The sequence below is a fragment of the Gymnogyps californianus genome, unplaced genomic scaffold, assembly GCF_018139145.2.
Source record: "Gymnogyps californianus isolate 813 unplaced genomic scaffold, ASM1813914v2 HiC_scaffold_118, whole genome shotgun sequence".
In the NCBI taxonomy this organism is placed as follows: domain Eukaryota; kingdom Metazoa; phylum Chordata; class Aves; order Accipitriformes; family Cathartidae; genus Gymnogyps; species Gymnogyps californianus.
The window spans coordinates 106,864-134,495 of NW_026113999.1; the positions used below are offsets into that span (position 1 = coordinate 106,864).

The 27,632-nt window shown below is 57.2% G+C and overlaps 1 protein-coding gene across 1 annotated transcript; it reads right to left on the reverse strand.

Moving 5' to 3' along the window:
* Positions 1-1,050: 1,050 nt before the first annotated feature.
* LOC127027991 (adenylate cyclase type 10-like) lies at positions 1,051-18,804 on the reverse strand. Its single transcript, XM_050913826.1, has 24 exons — positions 18,657-18,804; positions 18,255-18,359; positions 17,145-17,183; positions 16,357-16,500; positions 15,426-15,631; positions 14,895-14,988; positions 14,489-14,577; positions 13,746-13,937; positions 13,511-13,632; positions 12,787-12,863; positions 12,296-12,485; positions 11,319-11,371; positions 9,686-9,839; positions 8,792-8,984; positions 8,159-8,245; positions 7,435-7,718; positions 6,676-6,812; positions 5,688-5,804; positions 4,753-5,007; positions 3,720-4,058; positions 2,741-2,955; positions 2,247-2,354; positions 1,910-2,088; positions 1,051-1,228 (listed from the first exon to the last, which is right to left on the reverse strand). The coding sequence occupies exons 1-24, from the start codon at positions 18,802-18,804 to the stop codon at positions 1,051-1,053; spliced, it is 3,705 nt and encodes a 1,234-aa protein (XP_050769783.1).
* Between the last annotated feature and the right edge of the window lie 8,828 nt (positions 18,805-27,632).

Here is a 27,632-nt window from a genome sequence, read left to right on the forward strand (position 1 = left end):
TACCCCCAGACCCCGGGATCCCCCAAAGCCCAGGGAGCCCCAACCCTGCACCCCCAAACCCCAGGAACCCCCAAAATCTGGGGACCCCTCAGCCCTGGGACCCCCCCAACCCTGCAACCCCAAATCCCAGGGACCCCTCTAAACCTACGACCCCCAAACCTGGAACCCCAGACTCCAGGACCCCCCATAATCCGGACACCCCTCAAACCCCAAGAACTGCCAACCCAGCATCCCCCAAAACTGGGGCCGCCAAACATGCAATTCCTGAAACATTGGCACCCCCAAACCCCAGGGACCCAAAACCCCGGGGACCCCCAAACCTTGGGGACTCCCAAACCCCAGGACCCCCAAATCCTGGGGATCCTCAACCCCAGGACCCCCCAAGCCTGGGAACTCCCAAACTTGGGACCGCCAAACGCCAGGTACCCCCAACCTCAGGAACCCCCAAACCTAGGACCACCAAACATGAGACCCCCAAACTCTGAAGACCCCCCCAACCCTGGGACCTCCCCAGCCCAGCACCCTCAAACCCTGGGGACCCCCAAACCCCAGGCGTGCCCCCCAAGCCGGAGACCCCCAGACCCCTGGGGCCCCCAAATCCCAGGGCCCCCAAACCCTGGGGACCCCTCCACCCTGGAAACGCCCAAACCTGGGAACCTCAAACCCTGGGGACCCCAAACCTTGGACCCCCCAAACCTGGGACCCCCCAACCCTGGGAACCCCTCCCCTTTAGCTGAGGAAAGATAGGGAGCCGCAGTAGCCGGCTGACGTACGTGGGTGGTGAGGAACAAGAGCAACAGAGAGGGCTGGGGTTTTAGAGGGTCTCTGGTTTTCGTGGGACCTAAAATCAGAAGCGTCTTCAATCACGAGTCTGCACCAGGGCCTGCGAGAGAGCTCTAGCCATCACTGATGGAGCAACAGTTGCCCTCAACAGAAAAGATAAGACAGTGTATCTTTCCATGCCTCAGAAAGAAAGGCAGGCCCAATGACAAAGGTCATAGTAAAGGAGATGTTTAATGAGAACTTCATTTCCACCCTTCTGTTTTAAGTCTATCTGTGGCGGGAGTCTGCTGCCTGATAGGAGTCCGCTGCCCTGTCCGTGTTGGCCTTCATGCGCGCTGCCAGGCGGGAGAACATTTGTCCGCTGGAAGTGCCCTCCAGGCTGAAGACGTGCTCCAGTAAGGAAAGGCAGCAGCTCTGCCGCAGCAGCCAGGCTAGCCTCTTCCTCCTGCCACACAAGAGAAACTGCTGGGCCCGGAGCCTCTAGCTGTACAGTGCTAAATCGGACAGGGCCAGGGGAAAGCAGGGCGGCGGACAAGCCAGGTACACCTCCTCGGAGGAAAGGGAGCTGATGGAGGGAGGGCTGCCGGAGCGGAAGGGGGCAAACAAAGAAATGTCACCGGGGGAAGCTGACCGCTCAAGAGGGCGTGTTGGCGCTACAGCACCAGGGGGGCCGAGCAAAGCCAGGAACTGGCAGGAAAACGGATATCGCCCTCTGAGCTTCCTCGTTCTCACACCTCACCTCCACCTCCTGCTCCTTCCCCATGTCCTGGTCCTGCCTCCAGACCCCCTGCCCCTCTTCAGCCTCTACTCCCTGTTTACAGCCCTCTCTCTCCCAGCCACCACCAATCCTCTGCCGCAGCCAACATGTGCCGGCAGACACAGCCCCGGCTGCGAGCTGCTTTTTATCCAAAGGCGTGCTTTGTTCCCATGACTGCGCGGGGGGGAGGGAGTGTGGGGCTCTGCCGTTCCCTGTTCTACCCGCACATCGCTCCTTAATGCCTCGGTCCTGCTCAGGCCTGCGCGTCAGGTTTGGTGTGGCCTCAAGTCTAGGCAGGTCTGGGCCTGGTGCCTGCGACCAGGTAGGAAATGGCTCTTCCTCCCCCCGGTTCTCAGTTCTGCTTCTTACTGGGCCTCCTGCGGAAGGGAGGATGCTCTTCTGGACACATAAGCAGCACACGGCAACTGTTCCACCTGAGACTTGACAAAGGCTCCAACGGAGGTCTTGGGGAATTGCCTTTTGAGCAGGCTCAAAGCCTCCCTGATCATTTTCTTTGCCAGCTTCATGCGTCCCATATGACAGCAGACCTGCACAGGAAAAGGCAAACATCCCAATATGGACTAGTTGCCCAAGAGACTGCAGGAACCTGCCAGTGGCTGGAGATGCCAGGCATATCCCCTGCAACTGGGGAAGGCATCCAGCTCTGTCCCCCAGGAGATCCCTCCGGACCTCCCTGTCTCTTTACCTCCCCTTTGAGGCTGAAGAAGATGGCCTCTTCAAAGCGGGCTATCCCATTCGCTTTCTTCTCTACCGAGTTCCTCAGGACTTCCGCTTCGTTCAGCTTCGTGAGGGCCTTTGCGCAAGCACACAGAGAGCTGGTGAGCATGGGTGCAGAGCCCAAGGCCAGCCTGGTCCTCCCCGTTGCTTCTGGCATCTGTCTTAAGAGGGCCTGTTTCTGCCCCTGGTGATGCCCGCCCAAACACAGTCACACTGGCTCAGAGCACAGGCACCAGTGATCCTTCAGACTGCCTCCCTGCTAATGCCCCTCGTGCTAAGGGCCCAGTGCCCCGTGCCTCTTGCCGCAGAAGAGGCAAACCCGAGGAAAAAGTCAGGGTCTGACCCCAGCATTTCCCTTGCAAGGCCCCGCGAAGGCATGCCCTGTTGCAACGGGGAAGCGGTCCTGCCCAGAGCCAGGGAGGACTGCGTGCACAGTGGGTGCTGGCAAGCAGGGCAACTCACCATGTAGCTGTTGGAGGCATGCAGGTAGGCAGCCACACACTCCAGAAGGTAGTAAAAGGCTCTGGCAGCATCGCCTATTGCCATGTAGTGGCGAGCCAAAGGCACAAGCACCGATTCCACGATGACTTTGCATTCACATGAGCATGCGCTGTTGTGCTTCCTGTCGGTCTTGCTGGGCAGCTCAGTTGTCTGCTTGCTCTTTGCCAGAAACCGCCCTGCCACACTAGTCAGAGGACAGTTGCCACGGGAAGAAGAGAGCAAAGAATACACGCGCGTCACCTATACTGGTCTTTCTCCCCACAGGGATGGCATCAAAAGCCCTTTGTTCAAAGCAGAGCAGGCACGACTCATACAGGTGCTTTATAGGTAGGGAGGCAAAGACAAGCTGGGCTTTCTGTCACCTCCCACAGGCAAACCATCCGACTCCCCGTGGCGGCTTTTCCCCTGCAGCTTTTGCAGCACTACTCTGTAGGAACTGGCAAGCAAGGGCTGCTCCAGCGTAGTGTGATGATCACTCTGAGCCCATGGGCTTCCTCAAGCACTCCCTCATCTCCATGGCCATCTCCTCCTAGCTCCCACCCCACAGAAAGCCTCTTCCCTAAGCTAGAGTCACAACCGGCACTTCCTTTGTCTCCTCTGGAGACCCTGAGCTCCCTGCCTTCAAAAATAATCAAAACCTTGTCTGCTCACCCAAAATCCTCCTCCATGAAAGCCGCCTGCTGCTGCGGAGCATCTGCAGCATCTGGAAAGGAAACAGGGGGCTAGACACCTCCCCACGTACCCTGGGGTAAGAGCTGCTCTCCCTCTCCCGGTGGGCTTGCAAGGATCCTTGCAAGGGTCCCGACACACTGAGGAAAGTCTGCAGTGGTCGTCCTCACCTCCTGGGCTCGTCCCTAGCAGATCTCCTCCCACCCGATCCCCAGCACACCCCGCTGGGCTCCCAGAGGGCCCGGGCTGCGGAGCATGGTGCACAGCATACCCTCAGTGGCGTGGGTCCTATCCCTCTTCAGCTGTTCTCCTGCGAGCACCAAGGCCTCCCAGCTGCGTGAGTCGCCCAGGTCCGCAGGGCCCTGACAGCTCCCTCCGTCCTGGGTGCTGGTGACGGCAAAGTGGTGGAAGGCAACAAAGTCCCCTTGGCAGCAGCTCTCGCATTTGTGCGCGTGCTGCTCCAGGAAGGCGGCACATTTGTGGTGCAAGGCGACCCGCTGTCTCTCGGGCCACAGCTCGTAGGCAGCCTCCCGCAGCAGCGGGACACAGAAGGCCAGGACGCCAGGCTGCCGCTCCACGGTCTTCTTGCTCGGAGAGGGCCTCTCCACACCTGCAAGGCAAAGGGCCTTTGCATCAGCCCGAGCTGGGGCCAGGGCTCAGGGCCGTCCCACCCGGGGCACAGAAGTCATGCCTTGGTGCGCATCCTTGGCAGCGAACCAGCGCTGCTGCACACTGAGCCTTGCAGCACGGGGCAAAAGGGCCCGGCTTGCCTTGCTGATGCTAGCACAGCCCTGGGGACAGCAGTGCTCAGCTGTGCTCCAGGCAGGAGCTGGGGGTGTTGCCACCAGCCAAAGCAAGCCCCAGCCAGCGCTTTCTCCCCGCTCTTGGCCAGGCAAGTCCCCAGCCTCCTGAGCTTCCCTTCCTGCGCCACAGGGGAATCAAAGCTGCATAAAAGCCTGTTGAAGGCCCCAGGGCACTCTGGAGGGCATCTTTGATCTGGATGCTGCAGGCAGCTGGGAGAGGATGTCAGGGATTCCAGACGCCCTCCCATGCCTGTGTTACGAGCAGCGCTTGGAGGCAGGGGAGCAGAGGCACTTGGGACGGCTGGTGGGAACTTCCCGCCAGCGCAAAGTCAGCGTGCTTTGAGACTGACTTGTAAGATCTTTGAACAACCCATCCCGAACAGCCATGCCTGCCTGAGCTCCACCCACCCAGCACCGGGGGGGAAAGCGCACCATGCCCTGGGGGAGCCCTGCCGGGACACAGCGGGGAGCTCCCTTGTCCACCTTACTGCTACCACTTACTTCTCTCTGCCTGCGGAGAGGTGGCTGGCCCCTTGGTGGGATCTTGGACATCTTCTGGCACCTCTGTGTTTTTCAGCCACTTAAGGATGTTGTCGCTCACCAGCATGTCCAACAAGCAATTCATCTTGTGCCTGACGCCAGCGGGAAGGATGTGTGACAGCAGCTGGGTGGTAAACACCGGCCCGATGACAGCGGCAAACTTCAAAACCATCTGCTTCAGCGGCTTTATCCGGTCCAGCTGAGCCAGCACAATCTCTGTCAAAAAGAAGCACCACGTCTCTCTCTTGCCTGTTCCCCATGCTGAGGCTGGAGAGGCTGGAAAGCTTCAACACACGAAAGGGGGTGGACTTTGGCCTCCTCTCCTCAGGACTGCACCTGCTGGGCATTCGCAACGCATGGCAGGCGTCTTCAAAATGGCTCCGCTTCACAATAATGCACCCTGCCAGGTCTGGAGGAGGTTTTTGCCCAACAGTGCCCACAGAGAACAGAGAACTTTCCCCACCTCAGAGGTGGACTCAGAGCTCCCCACAACGGTTGTCTTAACTTGGCCAGACGATACTATTCCTGTCTTTTGGTTTTCTTCTTTTTTCTTTGGACAAAACAACTTAATCGCAGGAATGCTTTAGCATGACATTTCTTCGAGGTTCATACAAATGGCTACAGCCATTTTAGTGTTGCACCAATAACCTTTTCTCTCCTACCTGCTGCTGGAAAGCAGCCAGCAGGCTCACAGCTGGTCTACACCCAACAGGGAAAAACAGCTGCCCACAACCCCAGGCCTGTTTTTGGTTGTACCCGAGCCACCTTCCCAGCAGAGCCCCCAGGCTGAGAGGGTGACTCTGCAGCACACAGATGCCCAGCCTCCCTCTACCCGATGCCGCGGGTAGGGGCCCCAGCACAGCCACGAGCCGGCAGAGCGGCGCTCAGCCCCTCACCTTTCAAGGTGGCGGGCAGCACCATGTTCTCCAGGTTCACGTCTGGTCTGATGGTGCAGACGCTGCCATCGTTCCTCACGCTGGAGCTCGATGTTGCTGCGAGGGCTGAAGCCTCGACTGCAGATGCTGGGTGGAGCAAGAGAGCACAAATAAGGCAATTTGCAAAGTGACTTGCAGCTTGCCAACGTTTCAAAAGTCACCTGAGATGGGACAAGTTCCACCTTACATAGTCCAGCGCGGGCGCACTGACCTGCCTGTGCTGAGCGTGGTCATTAAGCAGAGCGAAACAGTTTCCACTGCAAGCGTTTCTTTGCATAGCCCTCCCAGAGACGTTCTGCCTTCAGACCAGCTTTCCCAAACAGTCCCTCAGCCAAAGCTTCCAGATTTCCCAGGGGGCGACTGAACGCCCCGGGACAGAAAGCAGCAGCATTGCTGCCTTCGACAGCGCTGCCTCCACAGCCAGAGAAATTGCCGGTGATCGTGCACAATGTAGCGTCAGTCCTGGCTGTTCCCAAGGCCATGGCACTCTGGCTGGCATTGCTTTCTCGGTGGCATTACCACTGTTTTCTTCCATTACCAGCACCCTTGTGGGGATTTATGGGTTTGGATTCACGTTTCCCAGGCCTGTCCCTCACCTCAAGCTGGGGTTTGTTCTCAAGTGAGCTGGTATTTGGCCAAGGTAAATTACATGCCCATTAGAATGCCTAAGAACCACCAGAAGCACAGGTGCTCCGGAACGATTTCCCCTGTGGTTTAGCCCCCCAACCCCCAGCCCAAGAATTTAGGCCCCTCCAAGCCACCAGAACTGCTAGCCCCTGCTTTGGCTGTCCCCACAGAAAGGCACGCAGGAGCCCACACCTCCGCCAGACCAAGTTTTGCACCGCTGCAAGATCTGACTCTGCCCAGATCCATGGGGGAACAACGGGGCAAACCTGTGCTGCGGAGAATGTGCCACAGCAACTGGCTAGTCAGCTGCAAAGGTGCTTACTGATCAGGCTCTCCCAGCTGTCCTCTGCTTTTTCACCCTGCCTCCGGGTGCGGAACAAGAGCATGGCATTGCAACGAAGGCAGCGCAGCAGCTCCTCGCAGTAATACGGGTTCCCCGAGCTTCTTTGGATCAGGAACCTGGGCAGGAGCAGACCCGGCAGTGATCAGCACAAGGAAAGTAAGGTGAAACACAGTTCAGGTGGGCAGCGAGTCACTCGGGCATAACAGGGTAGCCAGCATCTTTGTCACAGCTACACCTCACTTTTGAAAGGGATGGTCCTCCCGCTGCCTTGGGCTTTTGGGCCCCCCTGAACCTCTAGCCTTCGCTGAAGTCCATGGGAGAAGAATTGCGGACAATGCCCGAAGCACAGAGCAGCGAGCCCTGCCTTTCCTCTCCTCAGGAGCCTAGATCCTCTCTGGCAGCAAGGCGGACCTCTGCCCCAGGGAATCTCCCCCATAGCCTGGCCACTTAGACCAAGGCCTTTTCACACTCCAGCCACACTTGGCCTCGGGACTCTTCCTCCCTTCCTCCCTGTGCAACAGCAAAGGGCTGACACCTCCCACGCTCTGTGTCTAGGGAGTTGCCCACTCTCAGCTCACACCTGCCGGGGCCAGGCATAACAAGCAACCCACCTCCGGTACTCGCTAGAGTCAGTGATGCTTCTAGCGGCCCTGCGCTCCCTTTCCTGGGGGGTTGATTCCCTTCCATGGTCTGCATAGGTTCAAGCCCTCAGGAAGAGCTCCCCTGCCTCGAACTTACCTTGCCAGATCCCTGGGGATGCTGACCACTCCAAGCTCCTGGCAGACTTTCTGCACCACAGCTGAAGGTTTCAGCTCGTCCAGATGAAGATAGGTGATTTTTGGAGACGTTGTGTTGTCTGCTGCGGCTTTGCAAAAGCTCTCTGTTCTCGCGTAGCCCGGAGCTAAGCTCACGACCATGAAGAGGGAGACGTTTCGGAGCACGGGTGACATGATACTCCAGGAGGCAGGGTCGATGAAATGGGCATTGTCGATGACAAATATGCCAAATTCTCCTCCAATGACCTGAAAAAAGCAAGTTGTTCTGCGAGGAATCTGGTGGATTCTCAAGTGTCTTCCAGGAGAGGAGATTTAGCCCCTGTCTCTTGAGAGGATGCTCTGAAGTCTCTCCCCAGCCACTTCCCTGCTCAGAAGCTTACCGACTCTTAATTTCTTTGAGACTTCAAGGTCACACCTAACATCACTTGCCCTGCAGAAGGAGGGAGCTTGGGCAAGGGAATGCAGAAGCCATTGTTCCTCCTCCAGGGCACACTTTACGGGAGGAAAATTATTGGGTGTGTTGGTGGGGCTGCGGGGGGGTTTCTCAGGCCCTGCAAGGGCGATGATCCAGGCGTGTGGTCGTCCCGCCCTGGGTACAGCCCACCTGCTGTGGTACAGAGCCTGCAGCCGGCAGGGTTGTTTTCCTTCTCTGACCCAGGAGGAAGGAAGGAAGGAGAAATGCTCACCTTCTCTAGCACTTTCGCCCAAGTCGAGTGCAATTCCATTTTTCTTTGAGTTTCACGCATCTCGCGAACCTTGTCCGAAACGGGAAACTGGCCAGAAAAGCAGAGTCAGGGAGGAACATCGCTCCAGGGCTAGGCACACCTACCCAAGCAAGACCACAGAGCAAACCGCCTCTGCTGGCCTCAACACCCTACCTCTCCCCAACACAGGTGCAAGGAGCCACAGAGGGGACTTCACCTGGAGCCTAAAGCAGAGGCTCTCTGCTGAGGGTCTCTGGCAGAGCTGGGGCTTGGGGGTGGGCTGAAGAGCTCGTTCTCTGGCTGTGGGAGTCTTAGGCTGGCTGGAGCAGACCACTCACAGAGCGGTGACCTCAGCACGAGGTCAGCAACAGCCTCTCTCCAGTGCCACTTCCAGGGTGCTGAACAAGGCACCGGGCACTGCTGGATGCAGCGCGGGACATGAACTCACCACAGACAGGGAGCCCCTTGGGCCCAGGAATGGGAAACGTGTGCTACGACCCCTGCGATTCCCACTCCTGAGCTAAGGCCCTCCCAGCAGCGTGCCCACACGACGTCAGACCCAGAAAAGCTTACGAGAAGGCCTTCTCCAGGGCCAGAGAGGCCTCTCGCTCTCACCTCGACAAGGAAAATGTCATTGAGCAGGCAATAGCTGCTCTCCTCAATTGTCCCTCGGAGCTTTGTCTGCAGCATGCGCTGCCTGGCACTGCACGGTTCACAGTCCTGGAGGCCCAGGGCCCTGGCCGTCAGCGTACGGATGGCAGAGAAGGACTGCCTCACGTTGAGCTCTAGCAGTTCCATGGCAACTACCCTGCGGTGCAAAAGCAAAAGGGACTGAGATCCCCAACAGCCCAAGCCTTCTAAGACAAAAGGGGTGGAGATGCCCTTGGAGGGCGCTCTTCAGCCACCCATCTCAAAGGGCTTTGCAGAGAAGGCCAAGCTTTTCACTCCTCGTACGAGAAAGGGCACAGAGGGGCAGTTGCTGCCAAGCCACCGGGAGAGCCGGGTCCAGACCCTGTGTCTCCGCAGCGCTGGCCCAGGTCTCGCTACGCCCCCCCTGCAGAGGAACTCACAGGGCTAAGAGGCAAGGATGGAGCAAGTGGTGAGTTTGCCTTTGGGTTCCAGAGCTTAGCAGTCTGCCTCCTAGACCACAGGAAAGCTTTTCTGCCCCAGTGCTCCTTCTGGGAAACAGGCAGAGGGCTTCTGAGACAGGCCACCCTGCTGTCTGTTGGGTCTGGAGTCAGATGAAAAGCACTGAGCTTGGGCTCTTCCCTTCTATCTGTGCCTGGCCCAGAGGTGAAGGAGGAAAGGCCATGGCTCAAGGAACCACCTCCAACTCCCCGAAGAGGCAGAGGTGGGAGCAGAGCACGCAGGTGCTCCTAGGGAGTGTCTCCAGGAGGCTTTGTCGTGAGGCTGCAGTCCAAGGGCCAGGTGCACCAGCAGAGGGGGTGGAGTGTTCCATGGCTGTCAGGGGATGGGCAGGGGCAGTGTCCCAAGGCTAAAAACCTGTACCTGTGGCCAGCCTCCTGGCCTAAATAGGCCAGTTCGGTAAGTAAGTGGCTCTTTCCGGAGCCCATCGTGCCCTCAAATGCCAGGATGTGCCTTTGACCAAAATCCTCATAGGCTTTCAAGCACCTGACAAAGAGGTCAATCTCCTTCTCCCGACCTGTGAAGACAAACAAGAAAAGGAGCTGCTGGGGTGTGCTGAAAAGCAAAAAGAGCCGTCCCTTTTGCTGGCACCCTCCACCGCAGCTTCCCTCCCCGCCACCGCATCCGCCAGCCTGCCTACACCCAGGCCTCCTTACTGCCCACTCGTCCTAGCTTTTCCACCTCTGCCTTCCTCAGAGGGGTAGTGGGCCCACCTGCCCGCCTGCCCCACAGGGCAGCTCCCATGCCCTCTTCCCTGCCCCGACCCCTCCGCTCCCCTCCCACAGGCACAGATTCAGCCGGCCCCATGCAACTCCCCACAGTGATCCAGCACAAGACTGGAAGGGACGAGTTGAGTCGCTGCAGGCAGCTAGGTCCCAAACGGACTCAAAGCATCTCCTCGCTGTACCATGAGCCACAGAGCGCTTCCTGGTAGCTAAAAGGCAGCGTCTTCAGGCCTGTACAGGTTTTGGCTGGGCTAGAGTTAATTTTCTTCAGCGATAGCTCGTCTGATGCTATGTTTTGGATTTGTAACCAAACATCAGTGTTGATAACACAATGATGTTTTAGTTATTGCTGGAGTGCTTGCACAGCGTCAAGGCCTTTTCCAATTCTCACGCCGCCCCGCCAGCGAGCAGGCTGGGGTGCACAAGAAGCTGGGAGGGGGCACAGCCGCAACAGCTGACCCCAGCTGCCCAAAGGCCTAGTCCATACCATATGACACCGTGCTTAGCAAGAAAAGCTGGGGGAAAGAAGGAGGAAGGGGGGACGTTCAGAGTGATGGCATTTGCCTTCCCAAGTCACCATTATGCGTGACGCAGCCCTGCTTTCCTGGAGATGGCTAGGCACCTGCCTGCCGATGGGAAGCAGGGAATGAATGCCCGATTTGGCCTTGCGCGCGTGTGCAGCTTTTGCTTTACCTATTAAGCTGTCTGTATCTCAGCCCAGCAGTGTTCTCACTTTTACCCTTCCGATTCTCTTCCCCATCCCACTGTGGGGAGCGAGCAGCTCTGTGGGGCTGAGCTGCCTACCGGGGTTAACCCATAACAGGGCCCAAAACATCTGGCAAGACACCGAGTGATTAAAGGCATCCCGTGTGTCCTGACATTTCCATGCCTATGCCCAGATGCTGCCAAGAAAGGAACTCTGAGGAGTACAAGGGGGAGAACCCACCACCAAAACTCTCCGCCAGTCTAGCAGAAGGAAATCTCTTTCCTGATCCCAAAGACAGGGGTCAGTTTAGCCCCCAGGGTGTGAGCAGCTCCAGAGTTGAAAGGAACCTTCGCACCAGGTGTGGAGCATGGCAGGGAGCACCAGGCGCCTCACCCTGCTTTCCACCCCAAAGACAGCAACCAAGTAGGGGCCAAGACAGGCGGCACTTCCTTAGGGCCGCTGCAGGCAACACCAGCCCTGGCAAAAGCTCCCTTCCCAGCGTGGCACTAAAAGTTACCAAGGGGAAGAAACTGGGGCTCAGAAGAGCAAGGCGTTCTCCACCTACCCAGCAAGGGGACGTACTCCGACCTCTTCTTGGTAAGACCCATGCCAAATGTGCTAGAAGCAGGGGAAAAGAAAACACAAGTCAATTAGCTGGGGAGAAGCCAGGGGACATAGAGAAGCAGCCTGGCATGGAGGGGCAGGACGTGCTCCTTGGGTACCTGCTTTTCTTTCGAGCAGCGTGTTATCCCCTGCACACTCCCCCAGCCAAAGTTCAAGCTGCAGGCTAGGACAGCTTCAAGCATAAAGAAGCCCAACAGCCACGGCAGGACAGGAGAACGTATCAAGAGTCCATCACCAGAGGCCAAACCCAGGGAAATCGGAGACATGTGAAAGAAGCCCGGGTGTGCTGTTGACCACGTTGGCCAAGGAAAACAAGTGTCTTGGAAAGGAGGACTTGTGTCACTGAACGGGTTGGGATGCCAAGCACCTGGCACCTTTGGCTCAAGTCTTCCGGTAGTTTCAAAGAGACGGCAATGTTAACATTCAAACCGTCATCCAAAGAGAAGGTCAAATCCTGGCCCAGAGGAAGAGCTGAGATTTCAGCAGGAAGACATGAGGAAGAGTGTCCCGATGGTCCATGTTTCCCCATGGGAACCGGACTGGCCCACAGCTTCCTGCTCACAAGCAGCTGGGACAAAAATCTCCGTGGGTCAGCGTTACCACGGCACGTGGTGGAGCAAGCACAGCACGGAAAGCACAGTCGAAGGCCATTTGGACAGAGCCTGCAAGGCCAGGTTGTGTCTACCAAGACAGACAAACCTTCCCCATCCCTGTGGCTTCACTCCCGCTCTCTCAGCAGCAGGAGACAACGGGGAGAGAGGCAAAAAGCCTCCCATGCCAGGGCTTCCGACCGTCTCAGCCACAGCGAAGGGAGACCAGCTCGGTCTCTCTCTCTCTCTGCAGAACTCCTCTTTGCTGGCCAAGTCTGCACCCTTGGTGCCACCGTCCCCTCATCCAGCCCTCTCAGAGGACACTCACCTCCTCTTGGTGATCCCCACATATTGATAGATAGTGCCAGGATGGCTAAGGCCTTTCATCTTTCTCTCCGGCAGCTGCTTGAAGTAGTAAGGGGGCAGCTGAGAGGCGGCGTAGGTCGCTGCATCACAGGACACCAGCCCAGGGTAGTGCACCATCATCCGGGCTGCCAAATTCACCTTCTGGCCAATGACTGCCAGAGACAGAGAGAGAGCACGTGTTGATGTGCCTGTGCCACCAGCCCTGCGGCGCCCTTCCAGGCCAATGGCTGCCCCACCTCCAGCACAGGTCAACCCCACAGCAAGGTCAGCAGAACCCAGGGGAACAACCGGCCACGGAGACCATTCTCCCACCCCGGGCCAGGACCGGCACCGCCTGGGCCGTTCCTGACCAGCTGCTGGGCAAGCCCTCTCCCAGCCTGCCTTCCTCTTCCAGACTGCTATGCTTAAGCAGGCCCACGCTACCCTCCCGCGCCTCAGACACACGCCTCGTACCTGTGTATTCATGCCTCTCAGGGTGGCCAGTGACTCCGCAGAACACCGTCCCGCCGGTAACTGCAACAGACACTGCCCTGGCACACAGGGAAACAGTGCGGCTTCAGCAGTGCCCCAGGTGCAGTTCTGCCCGCCCGGCTTCATCCCTTCCCGCACCTCCCCTCGGCACTAGCCTGGGCCACCTGCCATCCTGCCCTGCCAGCACGGGTCTCGGGGGCATGGAGAGCTCAGGGGCGCAACATACCCGGGTTGCAAGGGACAAGGGACAGGGGTAGAGCGCAGGCAGGAAGTTTTGGACACTTCCCCTGAGGCCACATTCCCTTGAGCTGTGACCTGCAGAAGGCCACAGCCCTCTCGTGAGCAAAGAGGGAGGGAAGAAGGCGCCCATGATGTCACCGCTTGTGATGACAGCAACTTGAGATCAGGTGGCTGGCCCCATCCCCATTTATGGGCCAGTCACCCAGAAGGGCCTGCCTCTGGCACCAAGGAGCCTCTCGCCCTTGCGAGGGCTCGTTCCAGCGTGGTGGCTAGCAGGCTGTGCTTGGAGAGACTCTGCCTGGCTGCCGTGGGCTAAGCCCAGGGGTCACCTGCCATCTCTCAGGGCGCTGCCTCCTTCCTGCCAGGGACAAGGCGGGGCAAGCTAGAAGGCACGTCTCTTTCTGGTAAGGCCCCTTGCGCCGTCCCAGGTGGCATGCACCCCCCCGCACCCCTGCCACAGGCTCACTCGATTTCCCCGAGCATCGTGGAGCATGAGTTGAAGATCTGAATAGCACTCTGCAAGGCGTGAAGGCTCTCGTAGGGCAGCTTTTCTCCAGTGAGTCCAAACACACAGAGGAACGTGCAGCCCTGCCAAGGACAGATGCAGCACATCTTGCTACAATGCCTAAGAGGGAGTCTCTCCCTCTTGCTCACTGCCCACCCTCTCGGGATGGGGGAGGCGATTCCTCCCCCACTCTCACTTTATCAAACAGGAGGACTTTGTTGATTTCGCCCTTGTGAGGACAGAGGATTTCTACCATCATCCTGCTGGCATTGTGGAGGATCGTGCCGAGACCCACTGTGCTGATATCTGCAGCAAACTGCAGTTGGACAAAGAGGGTGGTGACTGGCCGTAGCTCAGAGAAGAGGTCCAGCGGCACTCTGTCATCAAGCTGCAAGACAAGAGCATGACAGCTTCACCAGCCTGCTCTCCTGGGGGCTTACTGCCCACACCAGATACCGAGGGAGAGCAGGCGTACTGGCAATAGCAGGTACTACCGGAGGAAGGGATAAATCCTCCTCTCAGTGCAAATGGCGGGCAGGCCGCCCAGCCTGCGGCAGGCAGATACTGAATCATAACACAAATGACAAAGGAGAGAAAGGTGCTCCGGTAACACCCCATCTTGGGACAGGTATGGACATGAGGGGCGACCCTCAGGGATGCTCTAGGGACTTCAGTGGAATCTCCCCTTTATCCCACCGTCACGACTGCAGCACATCCAGAACCATACCCATGGAAAAGACAGAGAGACAGAAGTCCGCCTCCCGCCACCCGTGTCTCTCTGAGGACAACGCACGCAATGGTGCAGCACCGGTGCCCCTTGGCTCAGTTTCCGCGTGCTGTTGTCTCAGGGTGCATTTTCTTTTGTTTGTTCTTGTGAGAATGCACCACTTCTTCTGCCCTCCAAAAATGCAGCCCTCAGCAGTGGTGGCCTGGCCGTACCTTCCTGAGAGCAGCTTCTGGTATGTACTTCCGAAGCACCTCCTCTGCATTAGGATCATTGGGCAAGAGAAGAGCAGGCCTCATGGCACCTGAGGAGAGAAAATGCAGGTGGTCGCTGGGAGGATGGGACTACGAGGTGTTGGAAAGCAGGGGCAGGCACTGGAAACGGGGGAGAAAGTGTCTTCTGCATTTGCTCATGTTGCCACCTCCAGATGCTCAGGGCAGAGTTGTCCCCTGGAAGGAGGAGGCAGCAGCAGCGACTGCCCCAGCTGATGCACAGGAGGGCCAAAAGCACGAGTGCTAACTGAAAGGGGGAAGAGGGCAGAGGTGGTTCCTCTCTGGCCCCTGAAGCAGCCAGGCCCCATCTTTCCGGGCAATCACAGAACAAGGTGAAGTTGGCACTCACCTTCCCCTTCCAAGCGGTGGCTCCTTGGGTATTGTACAAGGTTGCGTAAAGCCTCTTGGCATTCTGCCCAAGACATCCGATCCATGCCCATAACCTGAAGACACACAGAATGAAAGCACTGCCACTGGCCTCCCCAGGAGTCCCAGGGGACAGAGCCTGCTCTCCACCGTCACTGCCCCGAAAAGGGGAGAACAAGCCCACCTGGCTGGATGGGACAGCAGTGCTTCCTCAGAAGCACCAGAGCTGGGCAGGAATCATCCAGGCATCCCCCAGCAGTCAACAACAGCTCCGTGACCCACAGAGGACATTGCTAGTGGGGCTAAAACCCTTCCAGTACCTCCCAACCCCTCAAACCAAGCAAGCCCAGCCCACAGTTACCCCTGGGATGGAAGGACAAGAGCTTCAGCTGCCTGCCCACTTTCACAGCTACAACTCTCTCCACATTCAGCTCCTCAGCCTTCTGACACCTCCCTCCTTCATGGTCACGTCTGGGTCCTCAGAATGGCTCTAGAGGCCATCCCATCCACCTACCTTCACAGCTCTTTTGCCTGCAAGACCCTTGGTCCTGAGCCGGTGCTGCTCACAGAGCTCCCAGGAGGTGGCCGAGAGGATAACTTCACCTGCATTTGCAAGCTGTTCGGCCTCACAAACTTCAGCCAGGGCCTGGCCACAGATACAGAAGTACCGCCGCCTCCGGTCTCCGACAATCAGGAGGCTCATGGACCCTGCAGAGATCCCTGGGGAGAGAGAGAGGGAGAAGCAGAACTGACACAGGGAACATTTTGAGCTCTACAGCCCCCAGCATCTCAGCTGTTCAGAAGCTAATCTGAAGCCCAGCGGGGGGAGACGGCCATTATGGAGGGGGAGGGCATCCCCCGTCCTACTCGGGGCGATACTGACACGGGTGTCTAGAAAGAGACAATGTGTTGAGAGCGCCGGGTGTCTTACCCAGCTGCCTGCCCCAGAAGCCCGGCAAACCAGGTGGGCTTGATCACTGCCTGCTCCGTTTACATGCAGGCACGTTGTAGCTGTCTGCTTGACAAAACACAACAGCCTGCCAAAGCCCTTCTCACAGCCCTAAGCAAAGCAACTCCCCTTTGCTCTTGGTGAAAGGCAGAGGAGAATCCAGCAGGGGAAAGGATGCAAAGCTGCGCCCACCTGAAAAAATGAAAGGATAACTACCTCCCGCAGACATCTGTGCTAAAGCAGACATTCAAAGACCCTAATACTTGATCTGACACCCGCTCTGCCTTTAAGCTTCCTCTGCATCTGCAAACGCATGCAAACCCAGCAGTCCTGGTCTCCCATCCCCACTCTGACTACAGCTGGCCCCTTGAATGCTTGCAGGAGATGCTTTCCTTTGGCACTAGCCCCAGTAGGGATCCCCACATTCCCTGCCGGTGAGAAGCACCCTGTGACACAGGAGAGTGCCACGGATCTGCACCTGGCACAGCGCCCGTACCTATCTTCAGTTGGACCTTCTGACCCACGTGCGTGTCATGACTCCCATACTTCTTCTGGATCTGCCGGCTACATTGCAGCACCAGGCTAATGGTCTTAGCCAGCTCCTGGGGTGATGTTCTCCACAGCACCAGCACAGCATCCCCTGGGGAAAGCAACGGGAAAGTAAAGGCTCTGCTGAGACCTGACTCTCCCCGACCCACGCTCAGAGGCAGGGACAGCAGAAACCGGCTGACGTGCTGAGGAAGATGGGCTTGTGGGAGGGCATCGTCCTGGAGGACCACACCCTGGGCAACCAGAACACCTCTCCTCTCCCGGGCCAGCCACAGCAGCAGCCAGCCGGCAGCGGTGGCACCCCCTGTCCCGAGCGCTCCTCTGCAGCTGCAGCATGCCAGGGACTCCTCCTTCCCTCGCAGCCTGGCAGCCTGAGCTCTGCCATCACCAGGGCCTCCCTGCCCCTCACCACCACCCCGGCACACACTGTTGGCTGCGCTCTCTAGGGGGTCTCCTCCTCTCAGGGCTTCCTTGCGCCCACCCCCAACCCAGGGCCCTACAAGTGGGGGCAGAGTGAGGGGAGCCACAGCCCTTGCCAAAGCCAAGCCGCAGGCAGGCCTGGGAGGAAAGAGAAGCCTGGAGAAAGGGCACTGCAGGGGGAGGGGGGGTGTGGCCAGAAAGCTGGCTCGAGGTGCTGCACAGAGCCGCCTGAGAAGGAGAGCAGAGCAAATGGCCGCCACAACAGTTAAATGCTGCAGATCAGTACACGTGGGCATCGTCGTCCTAAGTACATACCAGCAAACTTCAAGATGTCTCCTCCAAAAATCAGCATCTCTGCGGACAGAGAGAAGGAAAGGAAGAGTCACGCGGACACCTTCTTCCAGAAGCCACAGAGCAAGCCCCTCTGCCCACAGAGGAGCACCTGGGCGAGGGTGCAGCGTGGGGCACAGCTCAGGAAAGCACCACTCTGGCCTGTCTCCCAGGCTCACAGCGGCCACAGCCCTGGTACCCGCACAGCAGGCAGGGAGGCAGGACCTCGAGCTGCCACCAAATCTCAGAAAGGTGGAGGCTGGAAGGGACCTCTGGGGTCCATCTGGTCCAACCCCACTGCTCAAGCAGGGCTGCACAGAGCCAGCTGCCCAGGACAGTGGCTAGATCGTTTCTGAATAGTCTAAGGAGGGAAACTCCACAACCTCCCTGGGCAAGCTGTGCCAGTGCTCAGTCACCCTCATAGTCAAAAAGTGCTTCCTGTCTGTCCTCTTTGCACCCTCCCTTCAGGTCTTAGACACATTACTAAGATCCCCCCTGAGCCTTCTCTTCTCTAGGCTAAACAGTCCCAGCTCTCTCAGCCTTTCCTCATAGGAGAGATGCTCCAGTCCCTTCATCATCTTTGAGGACTCTCTTGCTTTGCTCTACAAGGGCTGCCAAAGGGGTGGCCACAATGTGCTCACGGTCAGCTCGGAAGGGTCAACATGTCTGCTGTGAAAAGGAGCTTGTGAGGGTCTATCTCCATCTCCCTCCCTCCATCTCCCTCCCTCCCTCTCCCCGCCCCCCCCGGTGTGTCAGTGCCAGCATCCTCAGGTCACTCGTGTGCTGGCACTTGCTGGATGCCCCCAGCCTGCTCTGGGCCCTAACGCATCACTGAGCCAGGTGTTCATGCCAGAAGCACAGAGGTGGCTGCTGAGAAAGGCCTCAGAGGCCTCCTTGGCCACAGTGGGGAGCAGAAAGGACCTGCACTGGTCTTGACTCGCCAGGAGACCCTGGCTGCTCTTGCTGTTCCTCTGGGCCACAGAAAGCCCCCGCCCTTCCAAGGTGGCAGGACCAGGCTGCCCAGCATGTCTGCCTCCACTCTCCATGAGCAGCCTCACGGCCCGATGCCAGGCAGTCCCGCAGCATGGCTCTTACCCTCCAAAATGTCACCCAGGTAGCAATTGAGGGTTTGCGCCAGCTCATCAGTGCCTCTGTCTGTGCCACTCCTCTGGATGAATTTCTCTGTCAAAGCAGTAAAACCTGTAACAGGGACACCCAGAAATCAGGAAATGCCCATGTGGGCCAAAGGACCTGGCAGCCACGCTGCCCGGCCTGAGAGCCTGTAGGTCACACCTTCCCATGCCCCGGCTCAGTGCTGGTGGTGGCAGTGGTTGACCGCCCAAGATAACCCATCCCGCTCTCTTTGGGCATCCCAGCAGAAGACCTCAGCAGTGACAAGATGGCCACTCCATCTGAGGGGCAGGGGCAGGGCTCCAAAGGGCCTGGCGTGTCCCAAAATGGCTCGTGTCCGTGGTTGCTCCTCCCTGCTCAGCCCACCTGAAATATCCGCAAAGAGCAGCACTCCGTGGACAGTCTGAATGAGGATGTCTCTCTTGAGGGAGTCCTCAGCAAGGAGATTGGGGAGGAAAGCCGCTACTTTCTCCAGGTCTGAGTGGTGATGCTTCCTCTCCCAGGCAGAAGCCATCGTCAGCGCCCTGTGGCACACAGGGTACCTCAGGAGAAGACGGCCATGCCCAGCTGGGAGGAGGACGACGACCTCACCGCACAGTGCAAGCTGCACAGTGAGCCCGAGGCCTCTGTGCGGGACGACTGACCCTCTGCCCTCATGGGGGTGGTCACAATCACCTGGCAGTGACCTCCTCTGTAGGTCATCGCTTACCCGTCAGCTGTCCTCAAGCGACACAATCAGCTAACAGTGACATCCTCCGTATGTCATCGCCTGCTGAGCAGCTGCCACCCTGACCCAGGCTCCCTCCTTGATGCTGAGCCACTGACTCAGAGGCGGCCAGCGCCACCCCACTTCTTTGAGGACAGTGCCAAAGGGAGGCTCGTGCAGCGACCTGTTGCTGAATTTGCAGCTGCTTCCCCCATTCCCAGGGACCAGCTGCCCCCGGCACACACAGCTGTTTGCTAGCACTGGTCCTTCTCCCTGCAGCTACACAGCCTGTCGCCATCTTCCCAGCAGGCTCGCTCCTTTCTTGCTCCCTTGCTCCCTCCCCAAGCCCCAGCTGCCCCAGCTCAGACAGGGGAGCCCTCCAGCTCTCCCATCCCTCCATGTGGACCGTGCCTGTGATGGACGGTGGCCTGCCTCTGGCAGAGACAGCAGCTCCTGAGCTGCCCCGTTCCCTGGGCTGTGCGAGAGCTCCAGCAGGCGGAGCCAAGGCCTCTCATCCTTGACAGCAGCCGGGGTTTCCCAAGGGAAAGGGAGGCCAGGGCATATCCGCAGGCTGCCCCACAGCTGCCAGGTGGCAGAGCGGAGGCCATCAGAGAGACCCTGGCGGAGCAGCGATCAAGCCTCCCGCAGCTGCACGACGGCGTCCTCGGTTGTGCCGAAGCGCTGTGCCCAAGTGCCACCACTCTCCCAGGGCGATGCCAGAGGAGGCAGAGGCCATTCGCAGCGAGTCAGCAGGAGGTGCTGTGCCTCCTGGGACTGGCATGAGAGCTGTGCAACCTCTCATGTGGCAAGGAAACCTCCCCGGGCTGGGAACCCTGGGTCACAAACAGCCCGCCTCCACCAGGCTCTGCACTCCTGCCAGCTGTCGCTGTGGGCCAGGCAACACGCTACCAGAGAAGCACGAGCACTGCCAAGAGCAGGACTGTGAAGGTGAGGAGGGCTACCAGTCAGCACCACTGGGTCCTCCAACGGCCAAAGCTCTTCTTCTCCCTGTTCAGTCAAAGGAAGGGGTGGATGAGTTGGGGTGCCAGGGAGACGGTGATGCTGGGGGGCACGGTGGTCTGCGCAGCCCCCTCAGTGCCCCTCTGACTTGGCCTCTGCCTTGGGAAGTGAGTGGGGAAGTGAGCACCAGCCCTGGGAAGGGGCTTCAGGCCAGCCTGTGCCATCCTGCTGCTGACAGCAAACAGCCGAGCACATGACAGTAGAAAGCCGCCTTCCTCCTCTCCCTTCCTCAGCGCTACAGGAGAGGTTGTCTTGCCTGCCTAAGCCTTCCCTGAAAGACCAGTACCAAAAAAGGGTCTCAAAAGCAAGCAGAAGTGACTCACTCAAAATAGGTACACCCGGTGCCTGCCTGTGACATTCTGACACGCACAAAAAGACCAGGAAGGTTTCTGTGTGCCTGCCCAGCTCTCACACCACAGCGCTGGGGCAGAAGGGCCTGGGAGCTGCTGCTGCAGCAAAAGGAAGGGAGAGAGCTCTCTGTTCTGGACACAAGAGGTGGAGAGGGACCAGGGACCCTTGCTGGGCCATATCTGAAGAGCACCGGGCAGCATGCAGGCAGCCAGCCAACAGTCTCTCCTGTGAGGAGCAGCGAGGGCTGGCTGCTCCCTAAGGGAAGGTGAGCGGGGAGCTGCCCAGTGCAGGCAGTGCCCTCACCAGTGGCTTGCACCGAGGGCTACGCTTGTTCCATCACTGATGGCTACAGCTCTCTCACAGGCCCTGGTGCAGACTCATGATTGAAGACACTTCTGATTTTAGGTCCCATTAAAAACAGAGACCCTCTAAAACCCCAGCCCTCTCTGTTGCTCCTGTTCCTCACCACCCACATGTGGTCAGCTGGCTACTGCTGCTCCCTATCTTTCCCCAGCTAAAGGAGAGGAGAAACCTGTTTAAAAAGGCAAGGGTGGCAGGAAAAGCCCCAGACACCAAGGGGACTTTGGACAGGTATCTCCAAAGGTTTTGCCTTGTCTGAACCCGTTGGGGGACTTGAAACCACACGCCCTTCTGCCTTGCATTGCCCCTGAGTCAGCATCTGCAGCAAAACTTTACGAACAATTATGGTGTATAAGCAGCGCCGCAGACACTGGGGAAAAATGTGGGGACACAGCATGCAGGTCGGTCATACGTCCGCTCTTCCTTCCCTTCCAGCTGGCAGCACTCCTTCTAGTGGCAGAATTCCTTAGGCTCATCCCCTCCGGCTGCCTACCAATGGCTTCGGCATGAGAAAGGTTTGCATCTGGAGGTTCTGCGCTTCACACTGAGGCACCTGTAAGTTCGTGGCAGACTTCAAAATTGTGGGCATAGTTACAGGTGTGCTCCCTGAGATGGGCAGGAGCTCACTGGTGAATTGCAGCTCGGTTAGGGAACTGCAGAATGGCAGGGGCTTCATTCCGGGAGCTTCCAGTCACCTGCAGGAGCTCTGCATATGCAGCTTTGCCACAGGCACCCTCCTTCTTAGCACAGAATTTCCATGGCCACCACAGAAACATCAGGCATGCCGAGCTTACAGCTCTGCCACGCCTTCTGGTCCGAAAGCTTCCATTTCTTCACACAGGCGTTAAGCAGGACTGGGGTCCCTCTGGCTGCACGTCATGGCCTCCCTGCTGCCAGCTGGGACTGTCAGTATGTGTGGCATCTACTTCAGTGGCCAGTTGTGCCTTCAGCCAGGAAGGCTGTGGCTGTGCCACAAACGATTGCCTTCCTCCTTACGTTTCCATCTTACAGGGTATGGATTTAGATGTCCAGCTGGCTGTTTGAAGGTTGTAGATTTTCACCGGCACGGGCACGCACTGCCGTCCTCAAACTCCTTGCAAACTACCTCCTTGCAAACTCCACTATCTTTTCCATCCTTTCAAAACGGTATATATATTGCAAACGGACACCTGCCAATACCTGAGAGTAACATGAAGGTTTGGTGGAAAAAATAACATAAAATAAAATAAAATAAACATACATATTTGTCCATAGCCCCTTCTTCTTCTTCCTCCCTCTTTTGCCTCTCACCTATTCTTTCTTCTTTAATTTCTACTCGGCTTCTGTGCCGACACAGCTGCACTGTGTCTGGTCTCTCTCTCTGAAGCCCACCCTTGCAAACCATCCACCTCAGAGCAGTTTGCAAAGTTGTCCTGTTGATCTTTGCCTGTATCAGCAGCTGGAAGCAAAACAAACTCCAAAGCTTCTGTTAAACTCTGGGAGCGTGGCTGCACGGACGTGAAGAGACTGAAAGTTGGTACTGTGTCGAACCCAAGCCAGGAGGAGTGTTCAGTCGAGATTTTGCGGTGGGCATGCAGAGATTGCAGATCGAGGTAGACACGCTTCTGCATAGGCTCCCCCTTGACATCCAAGCCCTCCCACCCAGGAAGCGAACCTTTGTCCTCCAGCTGTTATTCTTGTAAGGATTCAATTTAGCAGAGGCAGTGGGGCTTTCTGCCGTTGTGCTGGTGGAGGATCCACCACTCGACGGTGCTGGGCAAAACAAAATCCAGCGGTGAGCACGAGGTGGCAATGTTGTCATGGACTCAGACTGGCAGCAGGCAGCTGTCTCTTCTCGAAATGAGTGGCTTAAGCTCAACTGTGATGGTGGGCTGGCTGGATTATCACTTGTGGTGATTCCATTTTATTTTGTTGTATTTTGGGGGGGGGGAAAAGACAAGGGCGACAGTCCCCCCGGCTGAGCCCATGGCATTGCCCTGTGCTCCAGCCCCTGCTCCAGGCCATGAGGGCTCCCCACAGCAACGGGACTTTGCGGCCCCGCCCCCGCAGGGCGCGGCCCCGCCCTCAACCACTACCCGTGGTGCATGCCCCATTCTCTAGAACTTGCTGAAGGAGCTATGTGGGTCAGAAATCTTTTCTGCTCAAAATCCTGTTAAGGGCAAAAAGGGAACAGATCTTGTATGTAAAGTCAGGAATCTTCTTATTAGTATAACTGAAATGTGAAGCCTCATGGAAGAATTATTATTAGTCCAGGCCCAGTGATTAAAGAAAGATAAACTACAATAATCCTGCTATTAGAGAAGGAGTCTCAGTAATCCAGTTTCAAAGCACACATCCTGTTTTCTACCCGTTTCCTCTGCTGTTATTCTCACTCTCCCGCTGCCCCCCTGGTCCTAAGGTCAATGAAGCGTGTTCCTCAAGGAGAAAGTGGGGAGCTACAGGCAGTTGTCAGAGTTCCAAGTTCTTCCCTGGGAGGAGTGTGACAATGATGGGGTTTCTTTGTCTTTTTTTTTTTTTTTTTAATTTCCCCCACCCCACCCCCCCCCAATCTGGATGTGTGACAACCTTTTATATTTATTTTCTGAGTAGAGCTGCTTACAGTGATGGAAAAATCAAAGCCTCTCCAAAACCCCATGCTGGAAACCAAGAGACTCGTATCAGAGCAATTTTTAGTGCATGGTCTCTGTTGTCTCTCTTCTGTTCTGCTGTCTTTACGCTTGCACCACCTATGGGTATGTGTTGCATTGCAAGGCCTTGTAGACTATTTTCCAAATGCTGCTGCTGTGTGTGTTCGTTTGGGTTTCTTTCTTCCCTCAAGACAGCAAGGTAAATTTCAGAAGATGCTCTCTTTTTCTTCTGAGGATGGCATAGTGATCTACTATCAGAAAGATTTCATAACTCATCCGGACTGCTCAAAGCCTCCACGGATGGTGAGGGCTACAAGAAGTCAGAGGCTGGGGCAGTGGGTAAGGTGGTGACTTGGCCTTGGCTGGGAGTCAGGAGGTGAGGTGACTGCTCCAAACGCGCTCCCTGCCATGGTGGGGCCTGGTGGCTGCCTGGGCCCCTTTCCAGGCATGGACCTTTTCCCAAAATGGAAATTCTTTTTTTCATCCAGGCAAGAAAAATGCAGGTCTTCCTGCCAGACTTGATGGAGGTCCTGCAGGATGGCAACGAAGATCTCAAGATGAAGGCCCTGGTGGTTGTGGGCAGCCGTTTTTCCCTGCTGGGTGCGGACCAGCTGTGAGCCTGCTGGCTGCTTTCCAGCAGCAGGTAGGAGAGAAAAGGTCACAGGGCCCCAGTTCACAGCAATTACGAAGGCCCTTTTGAAAGACTCAAATGTGTGTCACCTTCTCTGAAGAGGACCTGCTGCTGACCTGTTGCCAGCATTAGCAGCAGAGCCCTCTGGCTCTCCAACCCACGCTTTCCCATCTTGTATGAGAGAGTTAGCGGCTTTCAGCTGCAACTTCACTGGCTCTCTTGGCCGTGCTCCTTTTCTGTCTGGCTTCCTACTGTATCAGTCAGGGTTTGCTTCTTCTCATTCTAGACTGTGCCCAACTTCTCAGGAGGAGGACTACACTTCTGTCCCCATGCTTACCTATTCTAGAATATGGAAAAGAAATTATAATTAGCAAATAGTAATTCTACTTGTAGCCTGTATCTAGCTAGTCTATAGCCTACAGCTCTGAACGTATAGATCAGCCTATACCTATTTCCTGTATCTACCTACTCTATCTTCTGTCTGGAACGTCAAATCCTCATTACCTTTAATAGAGAACGGAACTAGGGGGAAGGAGGAAGAAAGACTAGGTGGAAAAAAGGAAAAGCGTAGGCACACAATTAAAAAAGAAAGGAGCTGAGTTATCCCAAAGACCAGCTGAGACCACCTCGCTGTAGCTGGCAAAAAGCTGTGCGGCTTGGAGGGAAAAAAGCTGACTTTGATGCACGCAGATGTCTGAGTTCAGACATGAAACAGCAGAAAAACCTTGACAGGGCTCCTTTTCACTCCTCCTACCTGTGTGCATGCTGTGACTTCCTCGTTTCCCTGCAGTCCTCCCAGACTAAGAGGGACGTGGCATCTGCCCAGTCCACAAGCCACGAGGAGAAACAGTTATGACCATGAAGGGGGTCAGAAGGCCCTGGCGCCCCGGCATTTCCTTGGTCCTGAAGCCCTGCGGGGCCTGTCAGCACCGGGGAGCCCCGGGGAGAAACGCAAAGGACAGTGGTCAGTCCCCATGGGGAGAGTGATGGGGTCTCTGTCCTTCCTTCGGGCCACAGGAGGATGCCCTGGGCCACGCCAAGACAGGGCGTCTCTCCTCCTCACTGCCCGGGGGAAGGTGAGGCCTGAGGAAGGCCCTGGGTGCTGGGCTCAGCACGGGCGGTGTGACCGGGGCCAGAGCCCTGTCTCCTGCCAGGTGTCAGCCTGGCTGACACCGGCGGCTCCTGTCACGCAGCTCCTCCTGCCCAGGGCTGTGGCTGGCAGCACAGACAGACCCACATTTTGGAAAAGACTTGCTGACCCAGAGCAAATCCAGGGCAGCTCCCCTCCGGTCCCCTCCCCTCCTGTCATGTCCCCTCCCCTTCCCCGTTTCCCTTTCCCTCCCTCCGTGAGCAGGCCCAGACGCCGTGAATGGACCGAGGGATGGCAGAGCAGTGCAAACACCTTGCGCTGCTGAGAGAACAGCTCCAGGTGAAATGGCCCTTCTTGAAGGCTGTCTCTCCGCAGGCCCAGTGCTGCGGCTGGCTGAGGAGCGAGCTGTGGTGTGGGGAGGCAGCTCTGTGAGGAAAGGCCCAGGCTGCCCCTGCCCACCCAGCAACAGCCACGCCATTGGCCATGGCTGAGCCAATCAGCAGAGCCAGAGGCAGCCTGCCAGTCCCAGCTGGCCTGGGGCGAGGGGTGCAGAGGCTGAGCAGCCTGAGGGCAGGTGGGTGAGAGACAGGCTGGGGCAGCCGAGGCGACGAGGGGCTCAGGCCCAGGCCCAGGGCCAGGGCCAGGGCCACGGGTGCTGCAGGCACAGGCGCAGGAGCAGGTGCCTCCCAGCGTGGACGGGCTTGAGGGGGGACGTCACTGCCCACAGGCCCCGCCATGGCCCAGTTCACCAGCCCTGAGCCCGAGTGCTTAGCCCCAGGGACAACCCCACAACCAGGGTCAGAGCGGTTCCTGCTGCTGCTCCGAGGGTCATCAGCCCCCAGTCAGCCCTGAGGCAGAGTGCAGTTACCTAAGCTGCGATGAGATGGAAGAGACTGCAAATGCATTCATTGGGAGGAGGCGATGGAAGAAGGTACAGTGTGTGTGGCACCTGGGATTAACGGACACCCTCAGTTTCGTATCTGGATCAGTACTGTACTTGCACATGGACTAAGCCCCAGTTCAGAGCAGAAATTCTTGTTACTAATCCTGAGTGCCAGAGGGCTGTTCCTGCTCTCTCCTCCGTGGTGCGACCCGAGCGCACGACTGCCCTGCCTGCTCCTGCCTTGGTGCTTTGGGAACTCGGGGGGTGAAAAGGAAAGACAGGCTCGTGTAGTTACGAGATCTCTTGAGGTTTCCTGGGTTTGCTTTGCTAATCACCTCTGTAGCATTTCCTGGGCTATTCACTAGATACGTGCATAGCGAGGCAAATTTGGCCATGAACTAAGTTTCCAATTAAGGGTTTCCTCTTACAATAAAACACGCTTCCGTTTTCTCATAGGTAACAGACTGAAAGATAGAAGCTGAAGCAGCTTCTTGTGAAGCCTGTGCCTCTTGTGAAAATAGGTAACAACAGTGGTTGTACACAGCTGCTTCTGATGTCACTGGTGGCTAAGTAGGTGATTTGGTATGAAATGGACACCTAGCTCGTGCAGGTGCTTGTGATGTCACTGGTGTCTCTGCAGTTATTAGGGCAGGAGCATGCACCTGGCTTCTGCAGCTTTTTGTGATGTCATAGGTGGAGGAGTAGGTGATGAGGCAAGAGCAGGCCCCTGGCTTGTGCAGCTGCTTGTGACGTCACTTGTAGCTGAGTCGTTTTTAAGGCAGGAGCAGGCCTCTGGCTTGCGCAGGTGCCTGTGATGTCATGTTCCCAAGCAGTTGATAGGGCAGGAGAAAGTCCCTGGTTTGTGCAGCTGCTTATGTTATCACTGATGGCTGAGTAGCTGATAGGCCAGGTGCATGCAGCTGGTGTGTGCACCTGCTTGTGATGTCACTGGTGGCTCTGTAGCCGTTACGGCAGGTGCATTCATCTGGCTTGTGCAGGTGCTTATGATGTCATATGTGCCTGAGTAGGTCATAGGGCAGTAGTATGCACCTGGCTTCTGCAGCTGCTTGTGATGTAACTGATGGCTGACGAGGTGATAGGAAAGAAGCACGCCCCTGATTTATTCAGGTTCCTCAATGGCCACTGTTGAGTGAGTAGCCAATAGGTGCCGAGCAGGACCCCGGCTTGTGCAGGTGGTTGTGATGTCATAGGTCGCAGAGTAGGTAATAGGGTAGAAGGAGTAACGCGGCAGGAGCAGGACCTGGCTTGTACAGCTGCCTGTGATGTCACTGGTGTCTAAGTGATTGTTTGGGTATGAATGAGCACCAGGATTTTGCAGGTCTTTGTGATGTCAGTGGTGTCTCTGCACCTAGTAGGGCAGGAGCATGCAGCTGGCTTGTGCAGCATCTTGTGATGTTATAGGTAGCTGGGGCATGTCATAGGAATGTAGCTGATTTACTTTTTGTAGCTTACTATGGTAAGCTGCCCTTCTGATCAGGCAGAAGCAGGCACCTGGCTTGTACAGCTTGCCCTCACCATTCCTTGCCTACTCTTTCAGAGCCCCACCAACACTGACGCTCTGCGCTTGCTCTGCCACCTGACACTCACCCGTGCCAGACCCAGCAACAAGAAGAACACTCACCACCTAAGAGATTGGAACAGAAGTGGCCTGGG